This window comes from Heptranchias perlo, chromosome 33, assembly GCF_035084215.1.
Source record: "Heptranchias perlo isolate sHepPer1 chromosome 33, sHepPer1.hap1, whole genome shotgun sequence".
NCBI lineage: Eukaryota > Metazoa > Chordata > Chondrichthyes > Hexanchiformes > Hexanchidae > Heptranchias > Heptranchias perlo.
In genome coordinates this window covers 1,596,259-1,615,353 of record NC_090357.1, presented here as the reverse complement: position 1 = coordinate 1,615,353, position 19,095 = coordinate 1,596,259, and the positions used below count along the sequence as shown (strand labels likewise).

Sequence of the window (19,095 nt, the reverse complement as noted above, 5' to 3'; positions counted from 1 at the left end):
GTACTGCATCAGTAAGCTCTTTCACTGGTCTAGCAGACTTTTAACTAGATCCTAGAACTGGGGATAATGAATGACATTTTGAATGATTCAGTTCAATTAAAATGACCAGAGGCATATCCTCAAATGCATTGAGGATTGCAGAAATATTTAAACTGCCTGCCCTAACCCCTGAAAGTAAATAAATTTAAGCTTATTTTCTGTTCATTGAATGTTAAAAAAATCTGTGGTACTATATGTAGTTCTATACAGTTAATTATGGCACTTCCCCCTCCCCCCAACAAAATGGTTGAGATTAAGAACTTGACATGTGAAAAAGAATTGTTACCAGAACTACAGCTGTATAATTCCATTCAGTGTTGTCACTAGGATTTCAGTATAGCTTCATGCTAGGTGTATGAAATTATACAGAATTTTGAGCTGTAGAATACTAGGAGCGAAATACTAGTGGTTACAAGTCTGTCACTCATGGGAGCAATGTAATGAATTAAGAGCATTGCACAACATTAAAATTGGCGTAAGTCTGATTAGCCTTATGGTGTTTTTGTATGTGGCCTGGTGACAACACTGCTATGAAAGTGTGTTGGAGTTCCACTGCATTGCCATGAAAATTATTTTCACAGTAATGATCGTAAAGCTCCAGTAGGCAGGGTGCAAAGCACTGACAATTCCTCAGGGCCTTTGCAATGGGACTTGGTTGTAGGAGATACAGTTGACTAAATTCATGTGCTCTATCTAGGAATCCGAAGGTCAAGGCTGCCCATTTTGTCGCTGTGAAATAAAAGGCACTGAACCAATTGTCGTAGACCCCTTCGACCCCAAAGATGGACCAGGTCAAGCCCGGTTAGGAATGGAGACAATGTCATCTCCAAGCTATGAAGATGAAGACGATGACCGTACTGATGAATTGTTTATGATGAACAAGCTGTCAAGTGCTAAGGTAACTACAGACTTTTGTGTGCACATTTTTAAAAATCCTGTTAGCAGTGAGCCCTGGCAAGTCTCACTGAGTTTCCATTGTTTGTATAGCAGTGTCTAATAGTGGGGAGTCCAGCTTCTAGTTTACATCAATAAAATATTTTATGAAATAAAATAATTGGAATCAAATTTCAAAGATTAATGATTGTAGGAATGTTTGGAAATTTTACTTATTGTTGTATCCTTCACACTATAATATTGAAAGGAGAAAATCCTACTTGACTGGGGTCTTCGGCAGGTTTTTAGGCCAGACCAGCGGAAAACCCTTTTTTGAAAGATCTAGTATTTGGTTTTTGATGCAAGATTTTTTTTATTCGTTCATGGGATGTGGGCATCACTGGCAAGGCCAGCATTTATTGTCCATCCCTAATTGCCCTTGAGAAGGTGGTGGTGAGCCGCCGCCTTGAACCGCTGCAGTTCGTGTGGTGAAGGTTCTCCCACAGTGCTGTTAGGAAGGTGTGTGACTTGGAGGGGAACATGCAGGTGATGTTGTTCCCGTGTGCCTGCTGCCCTTGTACTTCTAGGTGGTAGAGGTTGCAGGTTTGGGAGGTGCTGTCAAAGAAACCTTGGCGAGTTGCTGCAGTGCATCTACCAGTGGATGGTACACACTGCAGCCACGGTGCGCCGGTGGTGAAGGGAGTAAATGTTTAGGGTGGCGGATGGGGTGCCAGTCAAGCGGGCTGCTTTGTCCTGGATTATGTCGAGCTTCTTGAGTGTTGTTGGAGCTGCACTCATCCAGGCAAGTGGAAAGTATTCCATCACACTCCTGATTTGTGCCTTGAAGATGGTGGAAAGGCTTTGAGGAGTCAGGAGGTGAGTAACTTGCCGCAGAATACCCAGCCTCTGACCTGCTCTTGTAGCCACAGTATTTATGTGGCTGGTCCAGTTAAGTTTCTGGTCAATGGTGACCCGCAGGATGTTGATGGTGGGGGATTCGGCGATGGTAATGCAGTTGAATGTCATGGGGAGGTGGTTAGACTCTCTCTTGTTGGAGATGGTCATTGCCTGGCACTTGTCTGGCGTGAATGTTACTTGTCACTTATGAGCCCAAGCCTGGATGTTGTCCAGGTCTTGCTGCATGCAGGCACGGACATCTTCATTATCTGAGGGGTTGCGAATGGAACTGTGAAAACTGTGCAATCGTCAGCGAACATCCCCTTTTCTGACCTTTAGTTTAGAATGTTGGGCTAACAGCAGATTTAAGGTTATTGACCAAGGACACGTGTACATTTAAATTACTAGTCTCAACTTCAGAAAGAGCATGGCCCAGACACTGGCATAAAAGCACAGTTTTTCAGTTAGATATTGATGCCAAAATGAGCTGCTAGATTGAAATGTAATTTTGTAGTGCCAAGTGACGGTATGCAGAAACGTAACTACAACACACAGCAACAGGAATCTGGTACTGCAACAATATAAGAGATCATCTGCTTTAAAATGACCAGTGGAGTAAATTGATGGATGACAAATCCTGGCCTGAGAGCCTGCAAGAAAATCCGGCCTAGGACATGCAGTTTCCTGATGTGTGCTCCTGAATTGTGCCGAGAACGCTGAATTAGAAAATCTCCTCATAACATATTTCACTGTCAAAGTTTGCTACGGTGCGACCCAGTGACACAACTTAGAAGCTATATGAATTGGACTGTTGTGCTTCAAACAAGTGAAGGATGATGAAAAGCTCAAAGGAAGGGAACGTTAAGGGGATCTCTTCCTCTTTTATCTCCACACCCCAAAAAGTCAGCAATTCTGTAAGAAAACAAGTACTTGTACACTGCTGTCTAGATTGTGGTGATTCTGAAGTTTGGGCTCATAATTATGATACACATTGGTGTTGCATCAGTAATCTTCACTGTTCTATTTGGCAACTGTTGATCCAGAAATCTGGATGAGGGAAGGAATTCTTGCAGGGTTCAGCAGCAACACGTAATACCCAAGCACGGTTATATATTTTTTGCTCAGTAACAGTGACCTGCGGTAACCTGAGATAACAAAACATTATTATCTTAATGACTTAATACATACACAGGATTTGTTGTAAACTGCCACCAGACCATCTTTCAGAATGAAGAAACTGGCTTTTGAGGCTTGATGGCTACATAGACCCGTTCTTATACTTGTTTCCTGTTGTGGCACCGGGTGTGTACATAGTTTAATTTGCTTCCATGTGTGCTACATTAGTCAGGACCATGATAATTGGGATGGCACTATTTTTGCTGCTTTGTACTCTGGAAGGGTGATTAAAGGGGCAATTTTATGGTGTATTTTTTTTAAAGTCTTTTTGTGATTTTTATTGCGTTACACGGTCTGTGCTTTTTTAAAATTCTAAATGTCCTCCTTGCATCGTGTGATAAATCGAGGGGGGAAGATGCTGAAAATAACTTTATGCAGCTAGCAAATCTTAAAGTCATGGCTAAAATGGCACTGTGGTTTCTGCACATAGCATTTGCACATTGCTGTGCAAATCTGTTTCCTCAATGGATTGTGGAACTCCACTTATTGATACTAGAAGTTTTGTTTTTGAGGATTCAACCTATTAGTTGGCTGTGGAAGCTCTGCTACCTTTAGCGGACCACCCAGAGCCACCACAGTGACCTGGTCAATGATTGTCCCTCGCATTTATTGTTTAGTATCAGTAAAACAGATTATCTGGTCATTATCTCATTGCTATTTGTGTGACCTTGCTGTGTTCAAATTGGCTGCTGCATTTCCTACATTATAACAGTGACTACGCTTTAAAAGTACTTTATTTGCTATAAAGCGGTTTGGGATGTCCTGAGGTCGTGAAAAGTGCTATATAAATGCAAGTTCGTTCTTTTTTGCTTTCTTAACTGAGGAGTGGGACATTCCGTCCTGGTCCTGTTCCTAATGATGCTGTGTGTGTAGTCTGGAAAGGCATGTAGCAAAAATAGAATTTCATACCCTTCCCCCTCAATAGGGAGGAGTGAACCCTGACTTACAGTAGAATAGTCTACCAAATGTAGACATAAAAAGAAAAAAACCCTGCAAATGATGGAAATCTGAAATAAAAACAGTGCTAAAAATATACAATAGGTTGTTCAGTATCTGTAAAGAGGATAGACGTAAGCGTTTCAGTTGTGGGCCCTTTGTTGGGTTCTACACTTGAAACGTTAACTTGTCTTTTCCTTTTGCAGATGCTGATGGATCTGTTGTCCTTTACCAGAAATTTCTGCTATATCAACCAAAAAACAGCTAGTTTCCCCAAAAATGCAGTTTATGAGGGGCTTGCAGAGTCAGGCATTGGAGATAGTATTTATTATGGTTTCTGTATCAATGATGGAGCCAAAACAAGTGCTGTGTTATGTCGGAGGTTATGGGTTCCTCTAGGATTTTATAGAGAGGATTTTTGTGTGTTTTCTCTTGGAGAGGGAGTTTTAAATGATGCTAAGTTGTATTTAATTGTCATCCTGGTATCATAGTGAGGGGTTAATGTTTTATGTCTCTGGGTTATGTACATCTTTCAGTGGAAAATGGGTACCCTACAAAAGATATATGATGAACATTCAGAAGATATGATTTATGCCGCATGATTGGGATACACGTTTTTGTAATATATCCTATATCGCCAAGAGATGAAAAAGAATATTTAGTGATCCATTGTATTCCTTTTTAGTGAGTTCCAATGCAGCTGCAAGTTGCATATGCTCTAAGTAGGCTGCTGTTGTCTGGTTTGGGTTTATACAAGTTTTCAAAGCAAAAATAACTCTAGTAATTAGATTGTAATGTGTGACCTCTCCATGAAAGATCCAAATATAAAAAGATTATCCCCTAATAGTTTGGTGGATAAAGATACTTAGCGTAATACTTAGCCACGCAGATCAAAAGTTTCCAGGTTCGATGCTCTGTGTATATTGAATTGGCTGATCTCAGCCACGGAGGCAATTGGGGTTCTACAATTAACCTCAGCACCACTTGGGTTAGGAAGGATGAAAATCAGCCATTGTTCCTGTTCCTGATTGTTATTCAGTGACCCCTGCTAGAAATAGCATGTACAGGATGAATGGTTGATGTCAACATTGGAATGGTCTAATAGTTGCTCACCGTCATGCTTGAAAAGCCTGCTGATACTCACTGTCTCAGCTCACATGAGGATTGATCACATGGATGAGTACTGGAGGGCTGCTGTAACCCTGCAAGGGTTGCTATATTCCAAGAGAGGAAATTGGGAATTACATATTTTTTAAAATAAAAATAAAAATGTCAAAATTTCATGCGTATAAATTGTGGATAAACCCACTTTGACTTTCTTTCAGTAGCTGGACATTCTTCCCTCAAAATACTTCAAGTTATAGATTTTAAGTCTAAATTGGACATGAGCTTTTTGTCCCTGTTGTGTTGCCTCCTGTCATTCTGAAACTAGATTTTTTTTTTAAGTTTCCTTATAGTCTTTGGCTTGGAGTTTGCTTATTTCTGTAGCGGCTCACTGCTGCCTTCTGGTGAGGAAGAAGAGTAAAGGCTGATTCCAGGCAGTGTTGTGGATGTATCCTAACCTCTCCAGAATAGCAAGATCCTTTTTGATAACCAATCCAGTTGAAGCCAATTAGCAAACTTCAGACAAGAAAATGGGAAATGAGAATGTAATTGTTAAGCAACACTGTTAAAATAATTTAAGTATGTTTTGGACTCTGCCAAAAAATTCCTTTAAAACAACTTGCATACCTTTCACTTGTGAGGCTTTTTAAAATGGAGCTAAGGTGAAATGTTTTTCCACCTTTGAAACATTTACATATCTGCTTCCTGGAAGCAAGAAAACAAAACAATGAGTCATAGTAGCTGAACAATGTTACTGATAGATTACCTTTGGAATTTGAGGAGTATAGAATAATTCCTGAGCACACAAGCAGCACATTAACCCTTTTGCTCTTCTAATCCTACCTGAGTGGAGAACTGTTTTAAGATGTTGCAAGTTATTAAAGTGAAAAATCTTCAGTCTCTTTTTTTTTTAGAAAAAACACAGCAACTGTGCCATTAACAGAATCAAGCAGCCTATACAGTTACAAGTACAGATGATGACCCTTTCACAACATGACCCCTTCACAACATGACCCCTTACTTTTCTGTGTGAAGTAAGATATTACTGTGCCAGCTTGCCTCAATTGGTAGTCTCTGAGTCAGTAGATTCTACATTTAAACCGTACTCCAGGACTTGACTACGTCATCTTGGATAAATTCCAGTCTGTATTTGTGAGCGTTCTCCTCTCCAACTTTCCTTTCTCAAGCAGCACCAAAAAGAGATCTATATCATATTTCATTTCTGCCTGTGGGATCTTGCTGAGTGCAGTTTGGCTGCCACCTTATCCTACATAACAGTCACTGTATTTCAGAATAATTCATTTTAGCACTTTTGAGGGACATGGTAAGATACGATTTAAATACAAGGCTTCCCTATTGGTGCATCTGTTCAAATATTAATTCACCCCCCAGTGTTTTGTGGACGAGTCCAGTTTTCTCCCATTGCCTTAATTCCGGTTCTCCTCTGCAACTAATCCTTCCAGTACATAATTGGGTGTTGAGTCTGGATCATAGTACTGGATCTCATTGTTGACAAACATTATATTTGCTAAACATTGATGGATAATTTTTCAAACAATAATATTCACAAAAACTGAGTGTAGTCTTGCTTATTCACATCTTGCTTTGTCAAGCCGCTAAAGTGCTCCAGTACCATAAATGTAAAAGCCAGGATCAATCACTAACACGATTCACATTCCACATAAGTGATTATTCTAACTATTTATGGGTTACAGACAATGTAACTGACTTAGCCATGTGCGGTATTGTGTAAGAGCCACCCACCACTTCCTCTTGAACTTGTGCAGATTGTGTGCATAAAAATAAATGTATGATTCATTAATTTAAAAAGAACTCTACTAAGTTAGTTTAATATTTACAAAATACATAGGATTTTACCAGATTTAGGTTCATTGTAAAATCTGCATTATAGGTTACACTGAATACAGGATATGGATTTGTATGCCATTGCATCTTCCAGCATTTTCAGTAAAGTGGTAAAGATAAAATAGGACACAACCTGTACACCAGAATGATGACTGAACTAGATTCCAAGGTATTTTTGGGTGCAGCCCAACTTAGAAAAATAGTTTCCGCTTTACTGCAATGCTGAAATTGGTAAGTAAGCAGGAATCCACTCATGCAATCTCATGGCTGGTTTGCATTAGAGCAGTGGAAGTAAAACACCCAGCAATTTGGGGAGGGGAGGTGGGGGCTTTACATCAGAAAACCAGGTCCCAAGCTACAATGTCGATGCCATGTTGTGCAGTTCAGGTTCGATGTGCGGAACAGTAGGGTTCATCCTTTAATACCAGAATGGCAAATGGCTTTCTAGTGTTTTCAAAACCAGGAACTTATCAGGTTCGGAAGAGCCAGTGTAAATCAGCTCTCCAGACCCACAGGGAACTTAGGAATGATTTACTCTTTGCTTTATGAAGTATAAATGTACTTTTAGTATCCACATCTTATTTTGTACAAAGTGAATTCATTTCTGGTAGAAATTCATGTTGCTTATGGAGTTAATTGGCTATCCCACAGGATTTGAGTCAGAACTTCTGCTCCTTTTAAAATTTTGAATACAGGAAACAGTTTAGGCAATTTCACACTGATGCATTTCTCCCTTATGTTTTTGCCCTTCAGTTTTCTGTCCTGACTCATGCTGAGATACACCTCCACCCCTTCAGTACCTCATCTTCTTGGTGTTACTGTTCTTCATATGTGAGCAGCACTGTGAATGTTGATGGGTTATTTGACAGTTGGGCCAATATAGCTGAGCCTGATGCTGTTCTCACTTGGCATTCACGTTTGGCACTGTCCATCCCAAGAACTTTGCAATCAAAAATGGGAACCCTGGTAGTTCATTTCCCCCCCCCATCTCTTTCCCCCCCTCCCCAGTCTGTGGTTGCTGAGGGCAGCTGTTGTGCTGCCAACTTCAGCTGGTACTGGATAACTCAGCACAGAAAATGTTCCTGTTTAAATTCTACCATACTCCACCCAGGGCTCATTTTCATTTAAGTAATGAAAGTGTCCTCAACTAGGGGGAACAGGGAAGAGTGCTGGCTTTGTGTGAGAACTAGGTGCTTTTTTATTGCTTTCTTTATCTATAATTTATAGCTGGAAAATGTCATGGCAACCATAAGACAAAATAAGCGAGCATGAAGTGCTGTAACCAATGGGCTAAATAACAGAGGAGAAGCATTTGTGATTACTAAGTGAGAGTATCATTGTGGAGTTCCCCTGTAATGTTAATGTTGTGAACCCAGCTACTCTGTGTTGTGCTGACTGTAGAATTTTCATGCATTGCCAGCATTACATTGCAGCTGCTTACAAAATCAGCATGTCAGTCAGATCTGTAGATCTACTTAATGCCTCATTTGTTTAGTGTTTTAATGCAATGTCAGCATTTTATGACCAAGTGTTCAAGATGGGAAATTGACGAGATCGAGTTCTGACTAGTTAGGGCTTGTCTTGCTCCTGCTAATTATATAGGGTTCTTAAGAGTTAATGAAATAATTTTGTGTCTTTCTCTCTTCCCATTTTTCCGGTCTTCATTCATTATTCCCTGGGTGACTGGAAGCCTGCTCCCAGGCCTCTATCAGTGCCACTTCGTAAAGGCTACTGGCAGCACACATTAATTAATGGCTTGGGGGGCAGAGAGAACTTGTTGATTTTCTTCTGCCCTCCACAGTACCTAGATGCCACTTGCACAGTGGCATTGGGATCCAACATCAATAGCACCAGCACTCTGCACTGCTGTACTGATGGTGTCAGGTTGTTGTTTGTTTTTCTTTATCTAGTCCTGCTGTTTACATTGTGTAATTGATTCTGTTATGGTCCTTCAAATAGTCAACGTTTAATTTTTTCACTATTAGAATCCTCCTTCTGGAAGTTCTAATGTTGTTTCATTTTGATTTTCTTTACTGATATAGATGTGTTGCATTTTCTGACCTTTATTTGTCAGGGTACTACTATTATTCTTTGCTCCTGTGTTTGACTACCTATATCACTTTTTATTTTTACCCTTCTTTCCCAGTTTTCTTCCCTCTTCTTTTGAAGGCACTGACTGGGAGCCAGCTGCTCTCCAAAAGGCAGTTCATGATGTGTGAACCTAGATGGTGAGTCAGCAGGCCATCTGCCTATGAGGGGGAATCTCAGTTGAGCCTGGTGCTGTCCCTGCCCCATGGCCACAGATGTGCTCTTTTCTGTAGGAGCAGACAGCAGTTAGGAACAAAGGGCTTGGCTAATTTCCCCCTGTCCTTCTGCCAATTATTTAATTTGTTTTTACAGAAAAACAGTAACCGTTGTATTGCAGAAATGTGCAACAAGACTGCTAATATCGTGTAAAAACATTCTGCGCTAGAGACCTTGCACAATGTTGCTTGTGAGCATTGCTCACTATTTTAGTTTATAATTTGTTTCCTAAACAGATTGAGCGGCCACCGTCTCCAGTTTCCCCAGCTCCCAATTCTGCGCTTCCACCAGTTCCTCCTCGGTTAGACCTGCTGCAGCATCGATCTCCCACTGTGTCCAGTGCACCTAGCCCTTGTGTTTCACCCAAGGTAAGGGACTATTTTATTGGGATGATACTATCGCATGCGTTCATTAAGAACACCACTGGGGCACAGTGAGTTGGCTTGTTGTCACAATGTGCTGGTTTAGCTGGGATTTGCATCTGTAGTTCCTGGTGTGATGAGTTCTTGATCTTGATCTGGTTGCCATTGGTGGGCTGTAAATGGATGCAAGCCATTACCAGATCAACTTAGGTGATATCCAGGCCAAAATGTGGATTTGGTAGTAATATTCCAGCATAATTTCAACTGCTCCCCTGTATCCTACATTCCATGTAATACAATAAAAGGGTGAAGCAAAGGGGAAAGAAAAGCTGTCTGCTCCAATCCCACCAAACCCACTTCCTGGAGGGATGCCATGCCCACCAGCATAGCTCCCCAGAGCTAATAGTCCCTCACAAGCAAAACATTTCTACCCTTCATACCTAAAATGGATTACCTCACACTTCCCCACATTGATTCCATCTCCCACAGCTTTGCCCACTTACTTAATCTGTCTATGTCCCTTTGTAACTTCCTGCTTCTATCTACTTAGTGTTCCTCCTAACTTAGTGTCACCTGCAAACTTTGTTATACAACTCTCCATTCATCCAAATTATTGATATATATGGTGAAAAGCTGAGGCCCCAATACAGATCCCTGAGGAATACCACTTGTAACACTCTGCCAATCATAGTGCATTCCCTTTATCTCTACTCTCGGTCTCCTACCTCTCAACCAATTATCAACCCATGTTCCAAGGTTACCTTCGGTTCCATGCACTCTCATTTTTACTAATAATTTCTTGTGTGGAACCTTATCAAAAGTCCATATAGACAATATCCTATATTCATAGGTGAGGAGGTCACCTTATTAATGACCTCCTTTAAAAAAAAATTCAACTAGATTAGGCAGACGTGACCTATCCTTCACAAACCCATGCTGACTCTTTGATCAGCTCATACTTGTTTAAATGCTCGTTCACTCTGTCCCTGATGATAGATTTAAGTAATTTGTCCACAGCTGACGTAACACTGGCAGGTCAGTAGTTTCCTGGTTTCTCCCTTCTTCCTGTCTTAAATAATAGAGTGACATTTGCAATTTTCCAATCCAAAGGCACAATTTCTGAATCTAGAGAACTTTGGAAAATTATGACAAATGTATCTGCAATGTCCCTACCTGTTTCTTTTAATACCCTGGGATGGAAACCATCAGGCCCTGGAGATTTCTCTACCTTAAGTCCCATTATTTTCTCCATTACCATTTTTTGTTTACTTATATTAAATCCACTGTTTACACCGTGACTTATTTTTAAGTTCCCTTGCACCGCTGGTATTTTGTCCTCTTCCTCTACTGTGAAAACGGATGCAAAGTATTCATTTAACCAGTCTGCCATTTCTTTATTAAATTAGCCAGTAGTGATTAGGTACATCAGACTTCAAGTTTTCAAAAGCTTGTTGTATACTTTAGGAGGAGGTAAAGACAGCAGGAGGTGAGGAGTCGAGTTTTAAGATCTATCCAGGGAAAGAATGAATTAGATTAGGAGACTGTGAAATGAGACTTGATTTCCACACCCTGGGATGTGAGGAGAATGAAGAATTTGTAGAATGGCGTATTTGGAGCTTAGGGGGGGGGAAAAACGACAGAGCAGCACTGACTATAATAGTATCAATTACAATTTAGAAAAGCAAGGAGAGTTGTTATGGAGAGAGGTTACAGGCTGGAGGGATTATCTATGAGAGGGTGAGCTTTTTCTTGTGTTGGAGAGACACTGGGCGAGTCTTCTGAGACATGGGAGAAGTGTTCAAGTCTAGAACGGTTGAGTTGTTGAAGGGAAAAGAAGTGTTTGGCATGATAAAGAAAACTGGGCTTCTTGGAGACAGCTTTGACAATGACGGGATTGTGTGAGTTCCATTTAAGGTCATGCGATAGTGATGTCAAGAAAGCTGGGAGAAAAAAGACTGAGGGTGGACCCATCAAAGGTAAGAGGTGGTAACTGTTGGACTTAAGAGATATGAAGAAGCTGTCTTTGAAGAACTGAACAAAATGAGATTTTCATTGCCCCATGAAGAGCATGGAGTAGATATAGTGAATTACTGAGAGGAGTGTATGCCCTGAGCAATGGCGGTTTGTAATATGAAGGAAGTTGATAAATCTACACCGGAATTGCAGCACATCGTGATTGTGAAGCTGCAAGATAATTACAACCGTTGTTCCCATTTAAGTGAAGTAATGGTGTCAAGTGGCAGGATTTATAGCAACCTGGCTTGGGGAAGTTGTGATAAGGATGTGTGTGTCAAAACTTTTGGCTGGAGATGCCATGGTCTGGTAACCTTTTTGGTTTGTGGCAATGAAAAGTATAAAAACTATCATATCTATATTAAATTACAGCCTGGTAAATGTATGAGCTTGACTACTGTCAGATTAATTTACATTTGAGTCAGTGATGTGTGTGGGGAGCAGGGGGAAACATTAGAAAGAACTGAAGGCTGCTTGTATATGCTGCATAAAAGTTGCCACTCCCACTCCCACTCCTCATGCAGCAGCTGTACAGGAGGCTGAAATAGCTTGGATGGCTTGTACATCTATCTGAGATTCTAAATGAACCATTAGCTCTTCCATCACTAACACAACTTGTCACTATTCCTAATATCATCTCTTCAGTTGTGATGGCCAAAATACTTGCTGTTTCCAGCATGCGTTCAGCATTTAGACATACAGCAGTGAACTATCTATGTGTGATTATGGATAATTTTGTTATATAGCTTCTGCCACCCCCTCTTCAATTGTCATAGTTGTAATTGGAAAGTGTACACATACCAGGGTAACACAGCAGAATTGTGAACATTAATCAGGACTCTTGATACCTTGATCAATGATAAATAAAAAATAATTGCACCAGTGGTGTAACAGATTAAAATGAAACTTGATTTCATGCTCCCACAACATACAAGATGGCAGCCCCACAATTTTTAAAAATTATTTCCCTGGATGTGGACGTTGCTGGCAAGGTGACACTTATTGCCTATCTCTAGTTGCCCTGAGAAGCTATTGATACAGCTGAGTGGCTTACTAGGCCACCTCAGTGAGCAGTTGGTGTAGGACTGGAGTCGCATATAGTGCAGACTGGGTAAGAATGGATTATTGGTCCAGGCTTCTGGATTACTAGTCCATTAATGTAACCACTACACTACTGTACCAGTATCACAACAGGTAGTAAGTTGATCCACATTCTTAGTGATTGTGTTCTATGATGATAAAGGCTTGTACGGTGAGGGTAATATTCTTGTGCAATTTCAAAATGAATGTTCGAATTGCATGCTGTCATTTCTACAATCCCTTCAGAACAAGGGAACGAATGGAGTTGAAACCACATTCTAGAAAATATTCAAAAAGGACCCAAGGACATAAGTAGATCATGTTAAAATGTGTGATTGGACTACTCTTTCATTATAGTTCAATTTCAAGGGTATCTACCAAAAAGGATGATGTGATTGTGTTTTCAGGATCAATTCAGCAATCAGACAGCTTTTGGTCTATTACTGTGAATAGGTCATTATAGACATGGTGCAGTGTTAGATTTTTCATCCAGTTATTTAGGACCTGCTTAATTTTTATATTTTAAAAAAATATCGGAAATTTACAAAATTATGAACTACTTTGGCTTTTTTGTGTTCATCAAGGTGAGAGACGTTCATGTTGGGGAATTAATACATGACCATTTCAGTTACCCAGAATCTGTATCAAGCACAGCAAAACAACTTGATTTACCGTTGCCCAGTTTAGGAATGAGCTTCTGAACTAATATGCTATTGCAGCTTTGTGGTTTGTCAGAGTGAGGGTAACAATTTATTTCCAAATTTGCTGTGTCCACTTGGAACTGGGGTTGATTGTTGAAACCTATTTCACACAGGACCCTTGCAGACAGAGGCATTCGTTCCATCACCCTGCGTCAGATTGGAACCCAAGTCCCAGATCTGAAAGAAGCTCATTCTAACCCACTGTGGCAACCTGCTCTCCCAATTTTTGTGTTTTTATTTGACAAAAACTAGGGTATGTTTTGAAAACTGTAGAGGATAGTAAGAATTTAAGGGACTGATATTTCTGTATGGCTTTTTCTGAACTTTTATTCTCTGAATGGAGACTCAAAACCAGATTTTTATCTGGTTATCTTGTAGACTATAAGTGAGGAATAGTCACACTCTCCTATCCTGTTTACCATGTGTAATTTTGTACTACTGTAACACTGCATTAGATTGTTCACAAAGCACACTTAGGATATAGCAGAAAAACTGAGATGAATAAATTAGCAGTATCCTTCTGTTGCTTCCCCTGACCTCTGGTCGGTGAAGCTCTGTGCTTTTCAGTCAGGTCAGTTGCTGAACCTTTGTTTAGTGAGAACTTTCCAACCTCTAACTGCTGACCAGTCTCGCGTGCTTCATAACAAAGATCCAAAGGATCAGTCTTTTGAGTGTATTTTTTTTCTCCTCCCACACAGGCTTCCTCTATTGGCCTACATAAACAGGACAAACCTTTACCTGTTCCTCCAACTCATCGAGATCTTCCGCCTCCCCCACCTGAGCGGCACCCATCTGCAGGCGCAGATTCTCGGATGCAAAGGCGCCCTTTACCAAGCACGCCGAGCGATCTCCTACCAAGAGATAAGCCACCTGTTGCACTGCCAAACCGACTTGGGGAAGCCTGGCATTCACGATCTCAGGCACCTAAAGCACCACTCCAGACTCTTAATCCTGGCGATAGATGGGCAGGTCGAGAGTTATCCAACAGACACTCGTTGCCTTTAGCACTGTCATCCCAGATGGACACTAGGACAGAAGCGGTTAGGCACAGCAGCTCACTCGGGCTTGACAGTACAGTGGTGAGAAATGCAACAGCATCATTACATTTTGTTTTGTTAGTGTTGGATACTTTCATACCCAGATCTTGGGTTAATTTTAGAACAACATCTCAATTAACCAATGTACCCAAAATGTTTGATTCAGGTTTCTGTTTAATGGTGGGGTACAGGGTTTTAACTTGGATAAACATTGTCAGACATTTGGAATAATCAGTACTGATCTAATTTACATCAGTGGCTTGGACTCAAAACCAAAATGTAGTCAAATAATAACACATTAAGAGGTGCAGTGAAATCGGAGGAGGCAGCTCAGAAGTTACAAATGAGTTGGACAAAATATGTAAGTGGACAGAGCAATGGCAGATGAAATTTATTACAGCCATGTGTAAAATTCTGTACATAGAAATGAAAAATGAGTGACACACATACTCCATGAATAGTGTTGAAGTAGCTAAGACTGAAGTTAAGAGACCTAGGGATCACCGTAGACTTGATGTTCAATATGTCCAACCGTTATAGAGCAGCAATCAACAAAATCTACACAGTAGAATACAAGTCAAAGGGAGCTGTGATCAAAATGTACAATGCTCTGGTCAGATTGCACCTTGAAAACTGTATCCAGTTCTGGTCAGCAAAACACAAGAGACATTCAGTGCTGGAGTCAGTACAGAGAAGAGCCGCAAGGCTGATTCCTAGTGCCAGAGGTCTCCGTTCTGAGGAAAGATTGGATGAACTTCAGCATTACAGCTTTGAAAAGAAGAGAGATGATCTTATAGAGAGATGTCAGATAGTAAACAGTACGGAAAAGGTAATCTGGAAAATTATTTCAAATTAAATTGAGTCGAACAAGGGGATATAGGTTCAAAATAATAAAAGGTAAAATTTGGACTGATATCAAGAAGCTCTTCACAGAAAGAGTGATCAATGTGTGCAGTGGACTCCCAGATATAATAGTAGAGGCAAAACCCTGGAATCATTTAAGAAACAATTGGATGCTGCAGTAGGACTATTTCAGGATCTCTGAACTAAGGCCATCCTCATCTGTAATTATCTTGTAATTTTAAAAGGTTGTTCAACTCATAAGAACTACATTAACTGCGTGGACAGAGAGGTGAGTTATCTCACCCATATGCATAGGTTTACAATTCCAGACTGAGTTACTTTGATAGTAGCTAGTCAGCATAAAACACAAACCACAGGGTCCTACTTAACCTCTTCACTCATGGGAGTCATCGTGGAAATGAAGGATGTGGATGGGATTTGAGTGAAAAGAAACAGGATAAACTTGCAAACGTCATAGTGATGTCTGGGTGCTATCGTGACCCCTTATTATGGACTGGACTTTAGGTGGGACCATAAGTGGGACTGGGAAAGCTACCTCACATCTTAATTTATGTATACACACCCAAATATTTATCTAACTCACCTACTTTATGCTGATTTAAGAAAAATATAATTCAAAATGAAATACACCAAAACCTTGTAATTATTGCAGGCTTTCAGTGGTGCCATGAGCGATGTTTCAGAGTACGACAGCTCCAAAGTGAAACCCTCTGCATCAGCGAACGCCATCTACTCTCTTGCTACACGGTAGGTACAGCACTGCATTAAGGATATTGCATTGAGGTCAGGTGTCACCTGATGGTTTATAGTACCTGCATAAAACGTGCACAGGGAAGTGATTAGTTTTACCTGTATGAGACACATAGATAACCTGTTGCACGATGTGATCATAGTTTTCCATCATGTGACCTGCAATGTCGTTACTAACTGAGATGTTAACATCACTTGTGCTTGTCTTTGGTAGAGTTAGATATTGTAAATCTCTACCTAAATTAATAACAGCAAGCTTTTAAAATTCCAGCATATTGTGACAGTCAAAGGTGGAAAAATCCTAACTTTTAAGTTTACTTGCCTTTCCTTCCTCTCCAACCCACTGAGTTTATTTTTTCCTTCCTTCCACTCCTGAAGAAATTCACCAAACCCGTGCTCTTAGTGGAGAGCTGTAGTTTGTGTGGGGTGGGGGGGTGGGCAGCAGCAGCAGAGGGGATAGTGGGTTAAAGAATTGTGGCTACACTTTTTGAGCCCAGCTCCAATCCTGTGCTCCCTTCCAGTATAACTCCACACTGGGAGCAAGGGATTGGAAAATTTGCCCTCTGCTGCAGTACAGTTCTGTGGATGCTGGTACCACGCTCAAGTGGTCATTCCTCATCGATAGAACATGGATAGGATGTTGACAGCAGGTTATTCGTTCAAGGGAGGCATTACAGTTGCGCTCAATGCTTGCCCAATATCCACCCCCACATTCTTTCCATTAGGAGGAACTGGATAATGATCAGGAGTGGGAACTGTGTCTGATTTCATTTCCTCTCTATCAAAGCTTTTTTTTAAATTTAGGATGAGCAGTTTACTTTAAGCATTGATTAAAAAAATTACCCTAATGGCAAGCATATAGCTGGAGGTCATGACACATGGAGCTGGGGAAGGGGGGAGTGGGGGAAGATTTAAAAAAAAAAGATATACAACTGTTGGCAAGTAAGCAATCTAAACTGCAAAAATAATTCTATTCTGCCGCTAGGGAGGGCTTTCTGTTCCTTGTGCTGTTCTAACTTTCCAATTTCTATGCTCCTGGCTGCTCCTTTTCTGTTTGATAGAGGTGGAATGCAGGGAGCCTCAAATACACAATCAGTCCTGAGGTAAGATCCAATATGGCAACTTCGACTTACAGGTTGTACCTTTAGACTCCCATTCCTGGCACGTACCAGGCTGGCAGACTGAAGTTATCTAGAGGTGCGTTCTGTTGCTAACATCTACTTTTAACTTCTGTACCCCCTACCTTTAGAGCAATTGGCAAGTAACTGTATGGAATTGTTTGTTCAGCAAGTTATCCTTTTTGTATCTGTTGGAGTGCTTGTTCAGTAGGGCAAGGGGTAATGTTTTTGTAAGTTACCCTATGTGCTGTTGTTGAAAGCCACTTACAGCTAATTGGCCTTGTATGAGCCACATACATCGTGACCTCCGTGTTTAGTACAGGGGGACTCCATAAATTCTTGAGGAGGAAAGCTTGAGTTCCTTGCTTAATTCTATGTTATACCCACAGCTATAATTGGATCTGAGGCACAGCTGCTCGGACAAAATGTTATATGATAGTTTTAAAATAAAATCACAATGTGCTGGAAATACACAATAGGTCCATCAGAATCTGTAAGAAGAAATGTTTTGAGTGTACGATCCTTCCTGTGGCAGATTCCTGTAATTGCATTCTAGCTTGACAGATATATCTATATGAATGTATCTCCAATATTATATTTCTTAATGTACTAAAGTTGTAGTATTAAATTTTATTTCTGAAAAAATATTCAATGAGCAGCATTAATACCCAACAGTAAGCATACAGTTATTTAATTTAGAAAAGTAACCTTTCTGCCTATATGGTTACCCCTGTTTGTGCTTCAGTATAATGTGCCATGATAGTACATGGGTTCAGGTTCATGTCCATGACTCTCCACATAGTGAATTTCTGACCACACCTACCAGTTGGGAGAATCCAATGACAGCCGGGCACATTCTGTTCTTAGAGGACAGGAGAAACTAGTGGTTAGTTGTGCCCCAGCAGCTTTCTTGCATCTCACTGTAGAGCGTTGTACAACAGCATTGGCAGAAACCTGAAGGTAGATAGCCTCTTACTGGGACATAGTCTGCGTTAGAGGGAAAAACTATAAATTAAAGCAACTTTTGGAAAGCTTGTATAGACAAACAGGCAGGGGCAATAAATTTGCTCTCTTCCGTAACTGGTTAAGCCAGTCACGATTGCAGTAAATCTCGCAATAAATCTTTTACAGTAAGAGTTCAGTTGAGTAACAGATGTGTTGGCCTGGGGAGAGCTTCCTGTGAACTTGTTCTGTTTTTATGCCTTGTGGAGAACTGAACAGGTGATCATTGTTTAAAGTAGGCATCTGGTGTCACAATATTTTATAGTTTAACTTCTCTGGGGTAGAAAGTTTGGAACCATTTCTCCGAATGAGTTAATCTTTAAGTACATGAAATAATGCTGTTGTATCTCATTGAAATGTTAAGAGTCACCAGTTTAAGTTTAAATCATTGTTACAGCAATATACTGCTGATATGTAGCAGCAGTATTTGTGGCGGAGTTTATGTGGGTTACGGGGTGAGATTGTGCGTGAATTTCTACAAGTGGAGTGAGATGTTTTGAACCTATTTTAACCTCTGCTCTGTACTTTCAGACCCCTGCCAAAGCCATTTACACCAGAGGAACATTCAGAGAGCAGTGATGAGGATATTGATTATATGACTCCATCCTCATTGCCTGTACATACTCCACTCTGCGTCACCTCCTCCTTGGATTCCAGACTTTTGGTACAGACACAGAGTAGCCACAATGCAGAGTAAGAGAAATTTTGTTTCAAGTATATTTTTAATTAAAACACCTGGACTTGTAGGATGCAGGTTCCTTACTTGAATCTAACTGAGATTGACTGTAGCCAGATTCCTCTGTGGCAGAAGCTAATGATGTGGAGATGCCGGTGATGGACTGGGGTTGACAATTGTAAACAATTTTACAACACCAAGTTATAGTCCAACGATTTTATTTGAAATTTACAAGCTTTCGGAGGCTTCCTCCTTCCTCGGGTAAATGTCTTCCTCAGGTACATTTACCTGAGGAAG

The 19,095-nt window shown here is 40.6% G+C and overlaps 1 protein-coding gene across 1 annotated transcript in view; it reads left to right on the top strand.

Annotated features, from left to right (window-relative positions):
• Positions 1–19,095, top strand: part of cbl (Cbl proto-oncogene, E3 ubiquitin protein ligase) — a 174,282-nt gene that overhangs the window by 140,555 nt on the left and 14,632 nt on the right. Inside the window, exons 9-13 of the mRNA XM_067970839.1 lie at positions 737–937; positions 9,432–9,563; positions 14,050–14,430; positions 15,905–15,999; positions 18,654–18,815. Coding sequence (XP_067826940.1) covers positions 737–937; positions 9,432–9,563; positions 14,050–14,430; positions 15,905–15,999; positions 18,654–18,815 — 971 coding nt within the window. The remainder of the gene's footprint in view (positions 1–736; positions 938–9,431; positions 9,564–14,049; positions 14,431–15,904; positions 16,000–18,653; positions 18,816–19,095) is intronic.